Below are 13001 nucleotides of genomic sequence, written 5' to 3' on the forward strand. Positions count from 1 at the left end.
ATTCTCTTGAATTTAGCCCTCTTCCCCCATACGATGGAACCGTATGAGATCATGGGCCTAATTATAGCAGTGTACATCCAACTCATATTGGCCGGGGTAGGGCCCCAGAGCTGACCTATACCTTGCTTTAGTTTCATAAGAAGTCGCTTGGCTTTCTTGCATTTGTAGGCTCCTGACTATCATAGCTCAATGTTCCTCCTTCCACAAACGCATACTAGGGAGCAAGTACCCTAGCCATTAATTTCCAGAGTGGAGCCTGAATAGGGTTGAACGGACATGTAAGGACAATGAGAGCAAACAATTTGGCAAAATATGGGCAGCAATCATAATTTGCCAATAAAATGTTCACTTTGATTGTAGTTTAGATTAATGAAATCGTTTTTCATATAATTATCCGAAAACTTACCGCCGGCATTAGTATTTTCTTAGCCATGGCACCTCAATCCTAAACTTGTTCTAAAGGAAACATAGCTGTGCAGATTTTTCTCCAATCCATTTCTTAAGCATGAAGAAATTCATAGCATGATTTGGAAGTGAAATATCTTCTCTCAACTCCGGACTTTCTTTTCCAATGACCCCACTCTGATCCAGTATGTCCATGTGACACCTTGTAATCTGTCTGGTCATCATGTTCTTAAAACAGGGTCGACTATAACGCAAAAGCCGGCGAGCTCTAGAGTAAAGCCGTCCAAAAAGGTCGGTCACGCTAAGTTCAAGTTCAAAGATGAACATTGGCCGTTGATTACAGAAAGGTTAGAAGAAATTGACCGGATTTCAATTCTGAAACAGGAATCGTCCATAGATGCAGCAATTGATAAATTAGTTTCAGTTTTTAAGGAGGTTTGCTCCAGTTTAGCAATATCTGAATGTGTCCCGAAAGGTGGCACACGGACAAAAATTCCAAAATATAGGAAGACTTTGTTCAAAAAGAATTGCAAACTAGCAAAAAGGCTGAAGAGCACTTCGAATCCAGTATTTGTAGGTAGTGTCTAAAAAAAGATTACGTAGTTCAAGGTGAGATTAAGGCCTCCATCGAATATGACCAATTACAAACTGAGAATAAGGTGGTTCAGGAGGTCAGGTCAAATCCGAAGGCATTTTTCTCTTATGCGAACTCTAAGAGAAAAACGAAACACTCTGTTGGGCCTTTTGAGGTTGATGGGGAAGCCATTAACAATGTAGAGACTATGACTAATATGCTTGTAGGTCAGTTCTCCAGTGTGTTTAACCCCACTGAGTTCAGAAGCAATAGCTTATTGTTCTGATTACGAGTCTTTTGAGATTGACATGGTTAGTCAATTTGAGCACTTAGCTGATCTTGTAGTCACACATCAAGATGCTGTAGACGCCATCAAAGACTTGAGGCTTTCCAGCTCTCCTGGTCCTGATGGTGTGACATCTCAGTTTCTGATGAGATGCTCTTTGGTCCTTGCTCCTGCTTTCTCGTATTTGATGCGTTGCATCTTGGATCAGGGCAAGTTTCCATCTTCACTAAAGATGGCTCACGTTGTTCCAATTTTTAAAGGGGGAGATAAGTCGCTCCCCAGTAACTATAGGCCGATTTCTCTCGCTTCGAATATTTCGAAAGTGTTTGAGAAGATCATGAAGTTCAAACTTGTTGAATTTCTTGATATTCATGAAGTCCTTCCTCCTAGCCAGCATGGGTTCCGAGCACATTTAAGCACGGTTACCCAACTGATTGAACATGTAGAGCAGGTTATTGAGGGACTAGAAAGCCATGAATCAGTTGTATAGTTTATCTTGACTTTGCCAAGGCCTTTGACAAGGTAGATCATGGTCTTTTAGTTAGCAGGCTCCATGAGATTGGGATTCAAGGCAAGGTTCTTCAAATTGGTTAAAAGGTTTCATTTCTGGTAGGAAGCAATTGGTTAAGGTTGAGGGTTCCTTAGTGACATACATGATGTCAAGTCAGGTGTTCCCAAGGGTTCGATCTTAGGGCCCTCTTTTTCATATTATTCATTGCCCCGGTTCAAAAGCTTTGTATTACTTCCACTCCCTCTTCTTATGCTGACGATGCAAAGTTAATTTCTGGTAGGAATGGCCACGATTCCAGTAGCCTTGCAAAAGACCTAGAAATAATCTATTCTTGGGTTACAAAGAGTAATATGGCCCTGAACGGAATGAAATTCCGCTCAATGACATTTGGGTCAACTCCTTTAAATACTCCACTCGTAGATAATGGAGGTAAAGATATTGAGCAGGTCTCAGTTATGAAAGATCTAGGTGTAGTCCTCCAAAATAATGGAAAGTTCGATGAGCATATCCAGTTGAAGGTGGGTAAAGCTTTTCAAACATGTGGTTGGATATATCGCACGTTTAAGACCAGAGATAGAATCACGATGATAACTCTGTACAAGTAGAATGTACAGCCACATCTTGAATATGCTACACCAATTTGAGCTCAAATGAGTTCAGCAGGTTTAAAAAAAGTCGAGCAACTCCAAAGATGTTTCACTAAGAACATCACAGGAATGAGAGAGCTCTCGTATTGGGAGAGACTTCACTCCTGGGAAGTTGGGACTGTTCAGTGTTCAGAGAAGGTACGAAAGGTATCTGATACTGTTCGTCTTCAAAAGCATGCATGAGCTTTGTCCCAAACCAGGATTTAGGGTCAATTCTAGTGACCGTAGAGGCTTAATGTGCATTTTGAGAGCACCTTCAAGTCCTCGAGCATCCAGGCTAATTCGAACAATGTAGTCCACATCTCTTCTCTCTCGGGCTCCTTCATTGTTCAATTTGCTTCCCTCTGAAATACGTAGGCCTTGTTGATCCGGTTGCATCTTTCAAGTCAGACTTGAACAAATTTTTAGAGACCAAATATCATATTAAGATTGAAAGGTAATACATAGACGGATTATAACCTTTCATTTTAATAGTACTGGGGATTACATTCCCATCAGTGGTCAGAAAAGCCGGTTAAAAACACCGCCACCACCACCCACCTCTCCCCCCCCCCAAAAAAAATAGCAAGTATGGCAACACATCTGTGAAATAAATCTTTACATTAACCAAGTTTTGAGTGATATTTCAAACCATTTTCTGGTTTTTCTAGGTGCTTAAAGAAAAGTGTCATATTTTTTCCTATTATTTGGGCATTGAAAAAGCATATTGTATGTTTGTGAATTGGTTTAAGATATCACAGGAGCATTTCCAAGTGAAATTTGTCCCAAATTCAACATTTGGAAGCGTGATATCTTATCGCTTGCTTGATGGATTTCGATGATATCTTAAACCGAAAACACAACTACAGTAATGTTACTCCCAGTATATATTAGTTTCCTTTTTAAAGATATTTTTTCCTCCAGGTTATAAGAGAATTAACATACTGATTTTTTATTATTATTATTTGTTTTTTTTTGGTTGGGGATTCTAGGGTCGGAGGGTGCACCTCGCCCGGCCAGCGAAGCCAGCCATCGCATCATCCAAGTCCAAATTCCGATAGGCAGTTTCAAGTCCGGTATCAGATTGGTTCTCCGTCTGTGGGTGTGGTTAGCGTCTAAAAGTTTCCTTGAGAAAGGTCGGGGAGGAGAATCGAACCGGGGACCTCTCTCATGCTAGGAAACTGCGCTAACCACTACACCCGAAAGATTAATGTTTATAAGGATTTAAGGTATTTTCTAGGATGGTAGTCTACGTAAGTTTCAGAAGCAAGGCTAGAGGTTTGAATGGGAGTTATTGTCCGAACACAAGTTAACGTGCAGAGTTGCTATTGTAAGGAAAACAAGTTTTGACATCCATCTAGAATTTACCCCCCAACGGCAAAACAAGTTGCTTTTCAGCCCTCTAATAATTATTGACCTAGATCACATAATGCCCGGTAACAAATTGCGTTCAAGGTCTCTTACGAGTACTTGATTTAGCAATCTACTGCATCTCTTCCCCATTTTGTTCGGGCTGTTAGATATTGCAAACAAGGGCTTCAATCATCAACCACTTGCAAATGTGAAAAGAAGAAATATCTGCGAGGGTTCTAGATTACGGATTGATAAACCATTATTTGATATAACCGGCACGTTTGACAATGTCCTATAACTTGTAAAAGCTATTCAATCAGAAGTAGTTTTAAGAACAATTTCGGATTGCTTCAGAAACTTGTGCGCAAGTGTTGCAAAGGTGTTGAATTATAGGTCGAATGCTCCTCCAAAATTGGTCACAATTGATTGATTAATTAGCCAGTCTGAGACCGTCTTAATCATCCTACAGTCGATGGCGGATTGCATCCGGGAGAATCTGCAGTGGTGCAAATAGAAATTTCACCCCAGAAGTCATCCAAGGAAACATCAATAAAATACGTCCTCTGCTTCGAACTGGCGGTGGATGGCTTCGTCATTCAATGAAACAGCTTGTAATTATCAAAATGGTGCCAGGTNCAAATAGAAATTTCACCCCAGAAGTCATCCAAGGAAACATCAATAAAATACGTCCTCTGCTTCGATGTGGCGGTGGATGGCTTAGTCATTCAATAAAACAGCTTGTAATTGTCAAAATGGTGCCAGGTGTCACCAAAGTGAAAACAATCCAATAAAGACATATTTTTCATACTTTTTACCCTTTGTAAGACATGTGTGTATGCTTGGTAGGTAGTCGGGATGTGCATTGGGTTGGTGGCTCCGGCCATTTTGTTTGATTTTGGTTGGTTAGAGTATGGATAAGGGTGTTTGGCGAAGGGCGCAGTCGAACAAAGACAGAGAAGACATGGACGGCTCACACAGTATTTGTACAACGAATTGCTTTTGATAAGAACGAGGACTCCATACAGTATTTCCTCACTCAAAAGTGGCAGAAACCTCACCCAATTGCTGGACGTTCGTTTCTCAGCATCCACATTTTTGTTGGGGAATTTGTATCAGGTAAGTTCCTTTGACATCTAATAAGTTTATCATAGTCTAACTAAAATCTGAAATGAGCAAAGTCAACGACTTGTAAATTGTGCAGAAATCCAAGCACTACACAACCAATATTATGGACTGTACAATTTACCATGCCAGAAAGGAAAGGAAGAAATAAAGGGTTTTAGCACTTTGACGCAAGTAGGGATCTGAGTGTATGACAAAAGTGAAGAAAGACACTTTTCTGGCGAATGAAATTGTAACGAAATTCATTACTCTTTTGGGGTAGCTAAGGCAATCATCTCATGGTATGATTCAAAACTGTCAAGGAAATTTGGTCATTCTTCTCCGAAGCAACAAAAAATAGTTATTGGGTATTTACCCTGTTTTGTTGGGAGAAAAATCATTTTGCAAACTTGATGGTTTAAAAGTGGTAAGACTAAGAAATCGATCAATCAATGTTTATTTTGATTTTATGGCAATAAAAAACAAGCTACAAGGAGGGTCGAAAACGTTACCTTTTTTTAAAGCTTAAAAGTGTGTTTTTGTACATTTTGTACTCTTCTGACCTGGGCATGAATATGCAATTGAATTTTAACTAAACCTTTTTGGTCTTCTTGATTCAAGAACGTTCTCTAGGCGAATGTTGGCAAGCGTACGAGTAGATTTTGAAATTAGAACGTTCCAGGGCATATTACGTTTGTAATGCACCTTTAACCATTATTCAAATACTTTGTTTCCTACTTGAAAGTACATTCATTGGTGGCTTAAGCAGATTGTATTCAATTTTGAAATCTCGTCATTGCTCTATTGTTGACCCAAGTCAATGAAAAGATTTTAAAATGTGATTGGGAGCCAAGCGATTTCAAATGGTGTTGCATAACCGTTAATTCATGAATATTATTCAAATTCTGAAACAGGATGTCCAAGCCACTGAAGGATATACCAATACAAAAAAGGTTCCAGATATAGTCTTTAAGTGGCGTTCAAATTAGATTATACCCTTGTTTCATCAATAAACTAACTTCCTGTTCATATGTGCTTAATTCCTTGAACATCCTCAATTCAAAACGTAGCCAATGAATGGCTTAGATGCTATTTGCCTACAAACGATCATAATTTCGTTTTGGCATTTTTCCTTTCATCCCTGCCGTGCGACCGTTTAGTCTTCATGGTAAAGATGTGCTTTACTCTCCTTTAGTATAGCTTCCTTGTTTTGCTTTGAAGCTGGATGGAGACAAATAATTCTCGCCGGAACTCTTATCTCTCCAGCTGAGTAACCCTTGTTCTTTCAGCCACCCTTCTTCCACCCCCCTCACCAACTTCCAAACGATATCTCTGATTGAGCACACCTCCATTGCCTTATGTTGAATAAGTCGAAAAGATCATTCGCCTTTAACGCCGGGAAACCCATTTTGAATAAGTGAGTGAGGCAAGTTTAATCTTCCGACCTCAGGAATTGTTCGTTGGGTCATGATAACTTGTTGAAAAGGAATCCAACGTATGATAACTTTTGCGACCATGAGGAGCTTCAGAAGTGTTCCATGCCTGGGAGGGCTTTTGGTGGGCGCTATTATTGGCGTGGTGTCCGGACAACCGACGGTGAAGTTCACCGTGTGGGGAAATTTGATTCTCAATGCGGGTAATTATCATTTGTATTGATGTCCTTTTGTGTAAAATTGAGTGCAGAAAGTAAGTCCGAATGAGACCCTATGACAATATTGATAGAGAAAACAGCACGTTAGTGTTCGTTTCAGATCAATCTTCTGCTTGAATTATTCAATGCAGAAATAACTATGGGTCATAAATAAGGACAGGAAGGTATTGATGGTTTTGAGGGATACAATGCTAGCCTAAAAGTTGCTACATATCGTTGAACACTTATTTGGTTGCACATAAAGTTAATTTGGCCTAATTATTTGGCACAATATACTAACATTAGACGGCAATCTTGTATTCAGGTACTGGCTGATTTTCACCTTCATCTAACATCAAACGGAAGCATTTTCAGGGGATCACTAATGTTAATAGTAATAACCCCAATTGCCGCTCTTGGCCATGTCAGACTGTAAAATGTAAAAAACTGTAGAATCAAATTTCTTAAACAAAAACAGATTCAAAGATAAAAGAATGAAGTGGTCAAGAATGATAAAATAGTTGACTAGCAAGTGATATCACAATGAATATGACTAGAATTTGTTCAGTGCACATGAAAAAAGTGAAGAGGGGAATTGCAGATAGTACATAAAGAGGTGGGTGGCGGTAAGTGATAAAAATCTTGGTCATTGTAATAGAGTGGGTGAGTCAGATTGAAAAGATCTTTTGTCAGCTCCCGTCGTTGATGGCATTTGGCTGGGAGACGGACAAAGGTACGTGACCACCAATACTCCAAAGGGATGTCGGGCCAAGGACAATAAGATGTTATTAAGTCCTTGACCGGGAAGGACAACTTGTGTCCGAACATCACCTCCAGAAAGGTCAGGTTCCCAACACTGTTGGACACTAACCTTGCCAGCCCAATGGTGAGGGGCTCGGTTTCACATAGAAAATGCCTTCATGCATTGTTGGCATATTGCGGCACGCTCTTGTATCGCTTGAGGAATTTGGTAAAGGTGGCATCGGCGGATTTGAGGGGCGATGGATGGGCGGAGTTGGGAAGCCAATAGTGAAGGCCGTAGAGGAAGATAGGGATGATGTAGGTCCGGAAAAGTTGAAGAACTATTGGAAGGGGAAGATTCTTGATGGGTAGTCTATTGCAAATGTATCCGATCTTGGCCCTGGCCTTGGTTACTGCAGAGTTCAGGTGACTGGTGTGGGAGAGTTGGGTGGAGAAGGGGAAACCGACATAGTTAAAACTATTGACGATTTCAATCGGACTATTATTGATGTGGAAGGAGGAAGGAGGCATGCGACCTTTATGAAAAAACACGGCCTTCGTCTTGGTGGTGTTGACTTGAAGGCCGTTCTATTGGCAGTAACCGTGGAGCGCATTAATGGCATTTTGCAATTCCACGGCTGAATCAGCCAAGAGAACCAGGTCGTCTACATATTGAGGATATTGAACCGGAAAATGATTGATGGTGGGGCCTTGGTGTGTGAGGGCTTCGGGCAGGTTGGATACGTAAAGATTGAAAAGAATTGCCGATAGTATATCCCCCTGCGGAAGGCCAATGGAAGTAAAGCAGCAAGGGGAGAGGTCCTAACCAGAACGAATGGAGCATCTGAGTCCCGTGAACGCGGAACTTCCCACAATTCGAGTTCGAAGAATAACCGCGTTCGGTCCACCCTGTCGAATGCTTTGGAGAAATCAACAAAGCGTCCATACACTGTCCTCTCATTGCTAATGTTGGAATGCACAATTTCATAGAGGAGAGTAGCTACCGTGGTGGTAGAGCGGCTTCTCCAGAAACTGAATTGGATCTGGGGAAGGAGATCCCTATCCTCGGCCAATCCTGAAAAGTGGAGAGCAAGTAGGATAGACATCATCTTCAAGAAGGGGTTCTCCAGGGTGATGGTTTGATGGTTGTCTGGAATGTCCTTTACCACTTCTCATGGATAAAATTAATTCAAAAAAAAAAATCTTTATTGCGAGATTGATTGTCATTGGGTCAGGTTATTTTTTTTACAATATTAATATATATTTTTGGTCTTGTCCCGTTCGGGGTTCCAGGGGAGCCATTCAAGGCGTCATGATCCATGAAAGGGGGGGGGGGATACCTAGGACTGAACGTATGAACCCGAGCATAGCTCGGTCGCGCAATAACCAACTGCCCTACAACCACCTCCCTAAGACCATCTCTTAATGACTACCTTCACCCACTCTGGTGGAAAGAAGGAAGAATGGAGGGCGAGGCTGAATAGATGTTGGAGGAGTGGCTGAGCTTTGGTCCTGAGAAGTGAAAATTGGAAAGGAGAGACCCCAGATGTTGAGGGGGCTTTGCTTTTCATCTTTTTGAAGGCCACGTTCTTCTCGGATTCCAACAAGGGCTGCAAAAGGGGATGGTATTCTTTTGGGCAACCCTGAACCTCCTCCACTACTGTTTCCAATGTTGATGCAAACAGTTCTTAACAGTGGAGGAGGAATTTACTCATGAGAATCTCCAAATTGGTGGCGGGCTTTTTGGCACGTTTGTACAAGCCCGCCATCCGGGACGAGGCCGATGAAGAGAGCAGGTTCTCCACTTCCAACCTTTGGTGGACGGACTCAGTGCTCCTCAGAGACTTGTGGTATGCAATTCTTGACATCTCATATTGCTTCCAAGTCTCTGGTGTTTGGCTGGTTTTGGCACTCCGCAGTTTTTGGAGCATTTGACCCCTCAGCTCTCGATGGTAGGCGCTGAACCACGGGGTCTGGAGTCCTCCTCTCCTCCTCTGCACTGAGGAGGACTCTTTGAATGCTTGCGAAATGCCTTGAGCCACTGCACTTGGATTGCTCAAACCCCCGGTGTTGATGGATAGGTGCAGGGCCTCAAGTTGAGCGGCGCACTTCTGCACATTGACCACGCACCTCCCATTTCGAGTCACGCTCAGATGATGGAAATTTCTGGGCATCTTGAAGTTGACTGAAATCAAGAGGTGATCAGAAACGGCCAGTGGATGGCCAAAACTGGCCTGGGATGAAAGTTCTGACATGAATGTGTGGTCAAGTACAGAGGTGCCCCGGGAGTAAGTGTGTGAGTTGGAACTCCCGGGGTAGGAGCGCAGAGTGATTCTCCATTGGCTCAGGATCTGGGCGAGCTCGGAGAATTCACTCTAGCCAGGTGGGATGTTAAAGTCACCACCAATGATGATATTCTCCGGATTCTTCACCTTCTGAAGGATGGATGTGAGGTCTGAAACAAAATTAACATAGTCCGAGGTTAGCTGATAGTAAACGCCAATGATGGTAAAGCCTTGGGCATCCACGGCTATGTGATGAGGAGAGAATGAGAAAAGGGCGAGCTTAAAGCGTTAGGTAATATAGAGCTTCAACCACCCAGCTGGACTGACCACGCCCAACGGGCTTCCTGGCATGAACTAGGAAGCTCTATTTGCCAGGAAAGCAACTCTCGTGTTTCTCCTCGGTGACCCACGTCTCGGATAAAAAGGTGAAGGCGTGTCCTCGGATCTTGTCGAGACACCGTCCAGCACATTAATGACAGGGAAATGAGGCATCCACCCTTTTCCATTGGGCTTTACACTGAATGCTATTTTATCACATGATTAGCATCCAAATGCCTGGACAAAAACAAATTTAGGTATTATTTGATCTTCCACCAATGAACATACGACTTAAAACACAGAATATTGCTTTATATAAAAAAACCTTTTTTCTTACAGGGTATGGATTGGATTACGCAAATGTCACATGCACAGCCACCTCTGACGCTCCTGATGGGGAGTTCATTTGGATGATCGGGGAGAAGACCCTTGACAACTCCAATCCTGTTAACCTTGTTGACCCTGGTACCTTCAGCCAAGTTTTCAAAGTCAAACCTTTCGTCAGATACAATGATTTGCCGCTACGTTGCAAGTAAGTATTTTCAGCATCTGTTTGAATAGACCTCCACACTAGCGTATTGGTAAATTATTACAGAGCTGGTACTCCAAATTGGCGCTATCCCCCCAAAAATCATGTAAAACGAAATTTGAGCTGCTTCTCTTAATTAAAAACTGATATAAATCGCTCAAACATAGGTACATCGAAAAGGATTCCTCTGGACAAGTTTTGTCCGAAGATGAGGATAAGCTGATGTTGAAAATTACCAAAATCGATCTGCCCACGAAAATCAATGCTGGAAAGTATTTGAAAGGAGGACCAGTGGAACTTTCCTTCGAGTTTAAAGTGTTTCCAAAGCCTGATGAAAAAGACATGTTTTGGGTGGTCAGAGACATGGTCAATGATACAACAAAAAAATATGGGCTGGGTAAGTTCTATTTTAATGGTGTGAAATCTGATAACATTGATGGTTCAATCTGGCTCTATGTAGAAGCAATCAAATAGCTACCGAACAAAGGAAAATGTCGTGAAATTTCAGGCTAGTACAAAAGAAAACAAAAACCATTATGTGTAAGCATCTTGTTTTAGTTCCACAAGGCCAAGGTTAATGCCTGAGACAAGTACGTTTAGGCTATACAACCCTGAAAAGGCCAGCTATTGACGGCTTTTTTTGAGAATGGTATTGAAACTGTTAAAGAATTAGATTCGCCTTTGACAAATTTGTGCGCAATATGTTAGCATGTTTAAATGAAGGACTCTGTTTGTGTTTCAGATACCTCAATGGACGGTCTTGAAATCCTGCCAATTATGCAGGTGGGAGACGAAACTTATAGAACAACTCTTACGATCAACAATGCCTCGGAAATTGATGCCAAAAAATCTTATGCTTTTCACATTATCCACTTGAAAAAAGAAAGAACGTAAGTTTGGGCATTCTTTCGAACTATAAAAGTGGGATACTACACTAATCGAGGATTGATTTAGAGCTGGGTAAAAGAAGCACAGTATTTCCCACAAAACCTTTCTTTTGAGGAACAAAGAAGCCAAACATCGAACTACTCATTAGTGATAAGTACTATGTCACAAGACTTTTCAATCGAAATCAATTGGCAATACTTGACGAATCTTTTTCAAGGGATTTGAGTCAGAAATAGCCATGATTTTTAATTTGTAAGCTATTTCGCAAGTATAAATCGACTAAGGCTTTAAACATTTAATTTTTAATTGTGTGTGTCATTTCCTCATCGCTTTATTTTACTTGAAAAAAAAATCCATCTTTTTCTTTAACAGTTGTGTTTGCTAACCTGACAAAAGCTAAGAAAGGAATATCTGTTTTGAACTAACATTTTTTCAAATGGTTTTTTTCGACGTTTTCATTCTCTTCATTCAGACCAATCTCGAATATGCCTCGCCCATTTGGGCTCCAATGAGTTCAGTAGGTTTGCAAAAGTTCGAGCAGGTCCAAAGATGTTATACTTGTTTTACTTGGAGCATGACAGGAATGAGAGAGCTCTCATATTTGGAGAGACTAAAAAAGTTGGGACTGTACAGTGTTCAGAGAAGGTACGAAAGGTTTCTGATACTGTACGTTTCAAAGCATCCATGATATTTGTCCCAACCCAGAAATTAGGGTCAATTCTACGCAAATGCTTAGCGTGGTTTTTGAAATCACCTTCAAGCCCTCGAAAATGAAAGGTAGTTAGAATAATATACTCCTTCATTTTTCAATTTGCTCCCCTCGAATATTCGTAGGGAATATGGAGATGTTCTTCCAGGAGTATCCTTTAAGTCAGACTTTTTGATCAACCCGACATTCAAGGACTAGCCAGATCCGCCAACTGTAATTCTATGCCATACCAAATATCATACAAAGATTAACAAGTCAAAAGTTGTCATAACGATTTCATCGTTCCTCTGCTGGAAGAATTTAGAAACTTTTACAAGTTGGGTGATTATTGCTCAAGTAGAAGGTGAACCAACATGAGCTACATCCGCACAAAGAATTTGCTAGGCGCAGTCGATGTAATACTGACATCTCTGGTGTAAATCTGAATTGCTGACAGTATTTCAAAATTCTGATGACTGACCCCAAATGCAACCCTTTGTCATACAAAGGCTCTCTTCTGGCACATTACAAAACACGTACTGGTTTGAGCGAGTTGTCTAAGCCCTTTTATTGGCTTAGCATACGGGCTGACTTTTAGGGTGGGTCAAGCGAAATATTCTTCGACCCACCCGAAACAATGCGTCCAAAGGGTAAACTTACAAAATCGCCTGGGCCATGGACAAACCAGTTATCTGAGGCTTACAAGATCAGCGTTTATGGGGTTGTGACGGAGCTCAAATTGTATTTTTCGTCAAGATGGTGGAAACACTCAACAGAAATGGAAGGAGCAAGTCTCAGTTCAGGCTAGTATACAAATATGTTGGGGTTACCTTAACTGTGTATGCTCTTGACAAGAGCGGGTTACTTAAGCACAGATCCAAAATAATCAGCTATTGTGCATTTTTGGTGGGTAAAAGTTGGAAGGAAAGTATGTATTGCTCTTTTAACGAACACACTTCCTACTTTTCAGTGATATTTGTCAAGCAACATAAGGTTAAGAAGCTCTTGAAAGGAGAAAAAGACCAATGCAATGTTAAATTGCACGACAAGATATGTGCCATTTTTA

General features: G+C 41.3%; 1 protein-coding gene across 1 annotated transcript; it reads left to right on the forward strand.

Annotated features, from left to right (window-relative positions):
- Positions 1-4505: 4505 nt before the first annotated feature.
- On the forward strand, positions 4506-11249 carry LOC131891524 (uncharacterized; the record flags this gene model as incomplete). Its single annotated transcript, XM_059241131.1, is given in 5 exon segments — positions 4506-4871; positions 6146-6492; positions 10170-10362; positions 10527-10756; positions 11102-11249. Coding segments are annotated over 4 exon segments (710 nt in total), but the record flags the coding sequence as incomplete, so codon positions are not given.
- Between the last annotated feature and the right edge of the window lie 1752 nt (positions 11250-13001).

Source organism: Tigriopus californicus, chromosome 12 (genome assembly GCF_007210705.1).
Source record: "Tigriopus californicus strain San Diego chromosome 12, Tcal_SD_v2.1, whole genome shotgun sequence".
NCBI lineage: Eukaryota > Metazoa > Arthropoda > Copepoda > Harpacticoida > Harpacticidae > Tigriopus > Tigriopus californicus.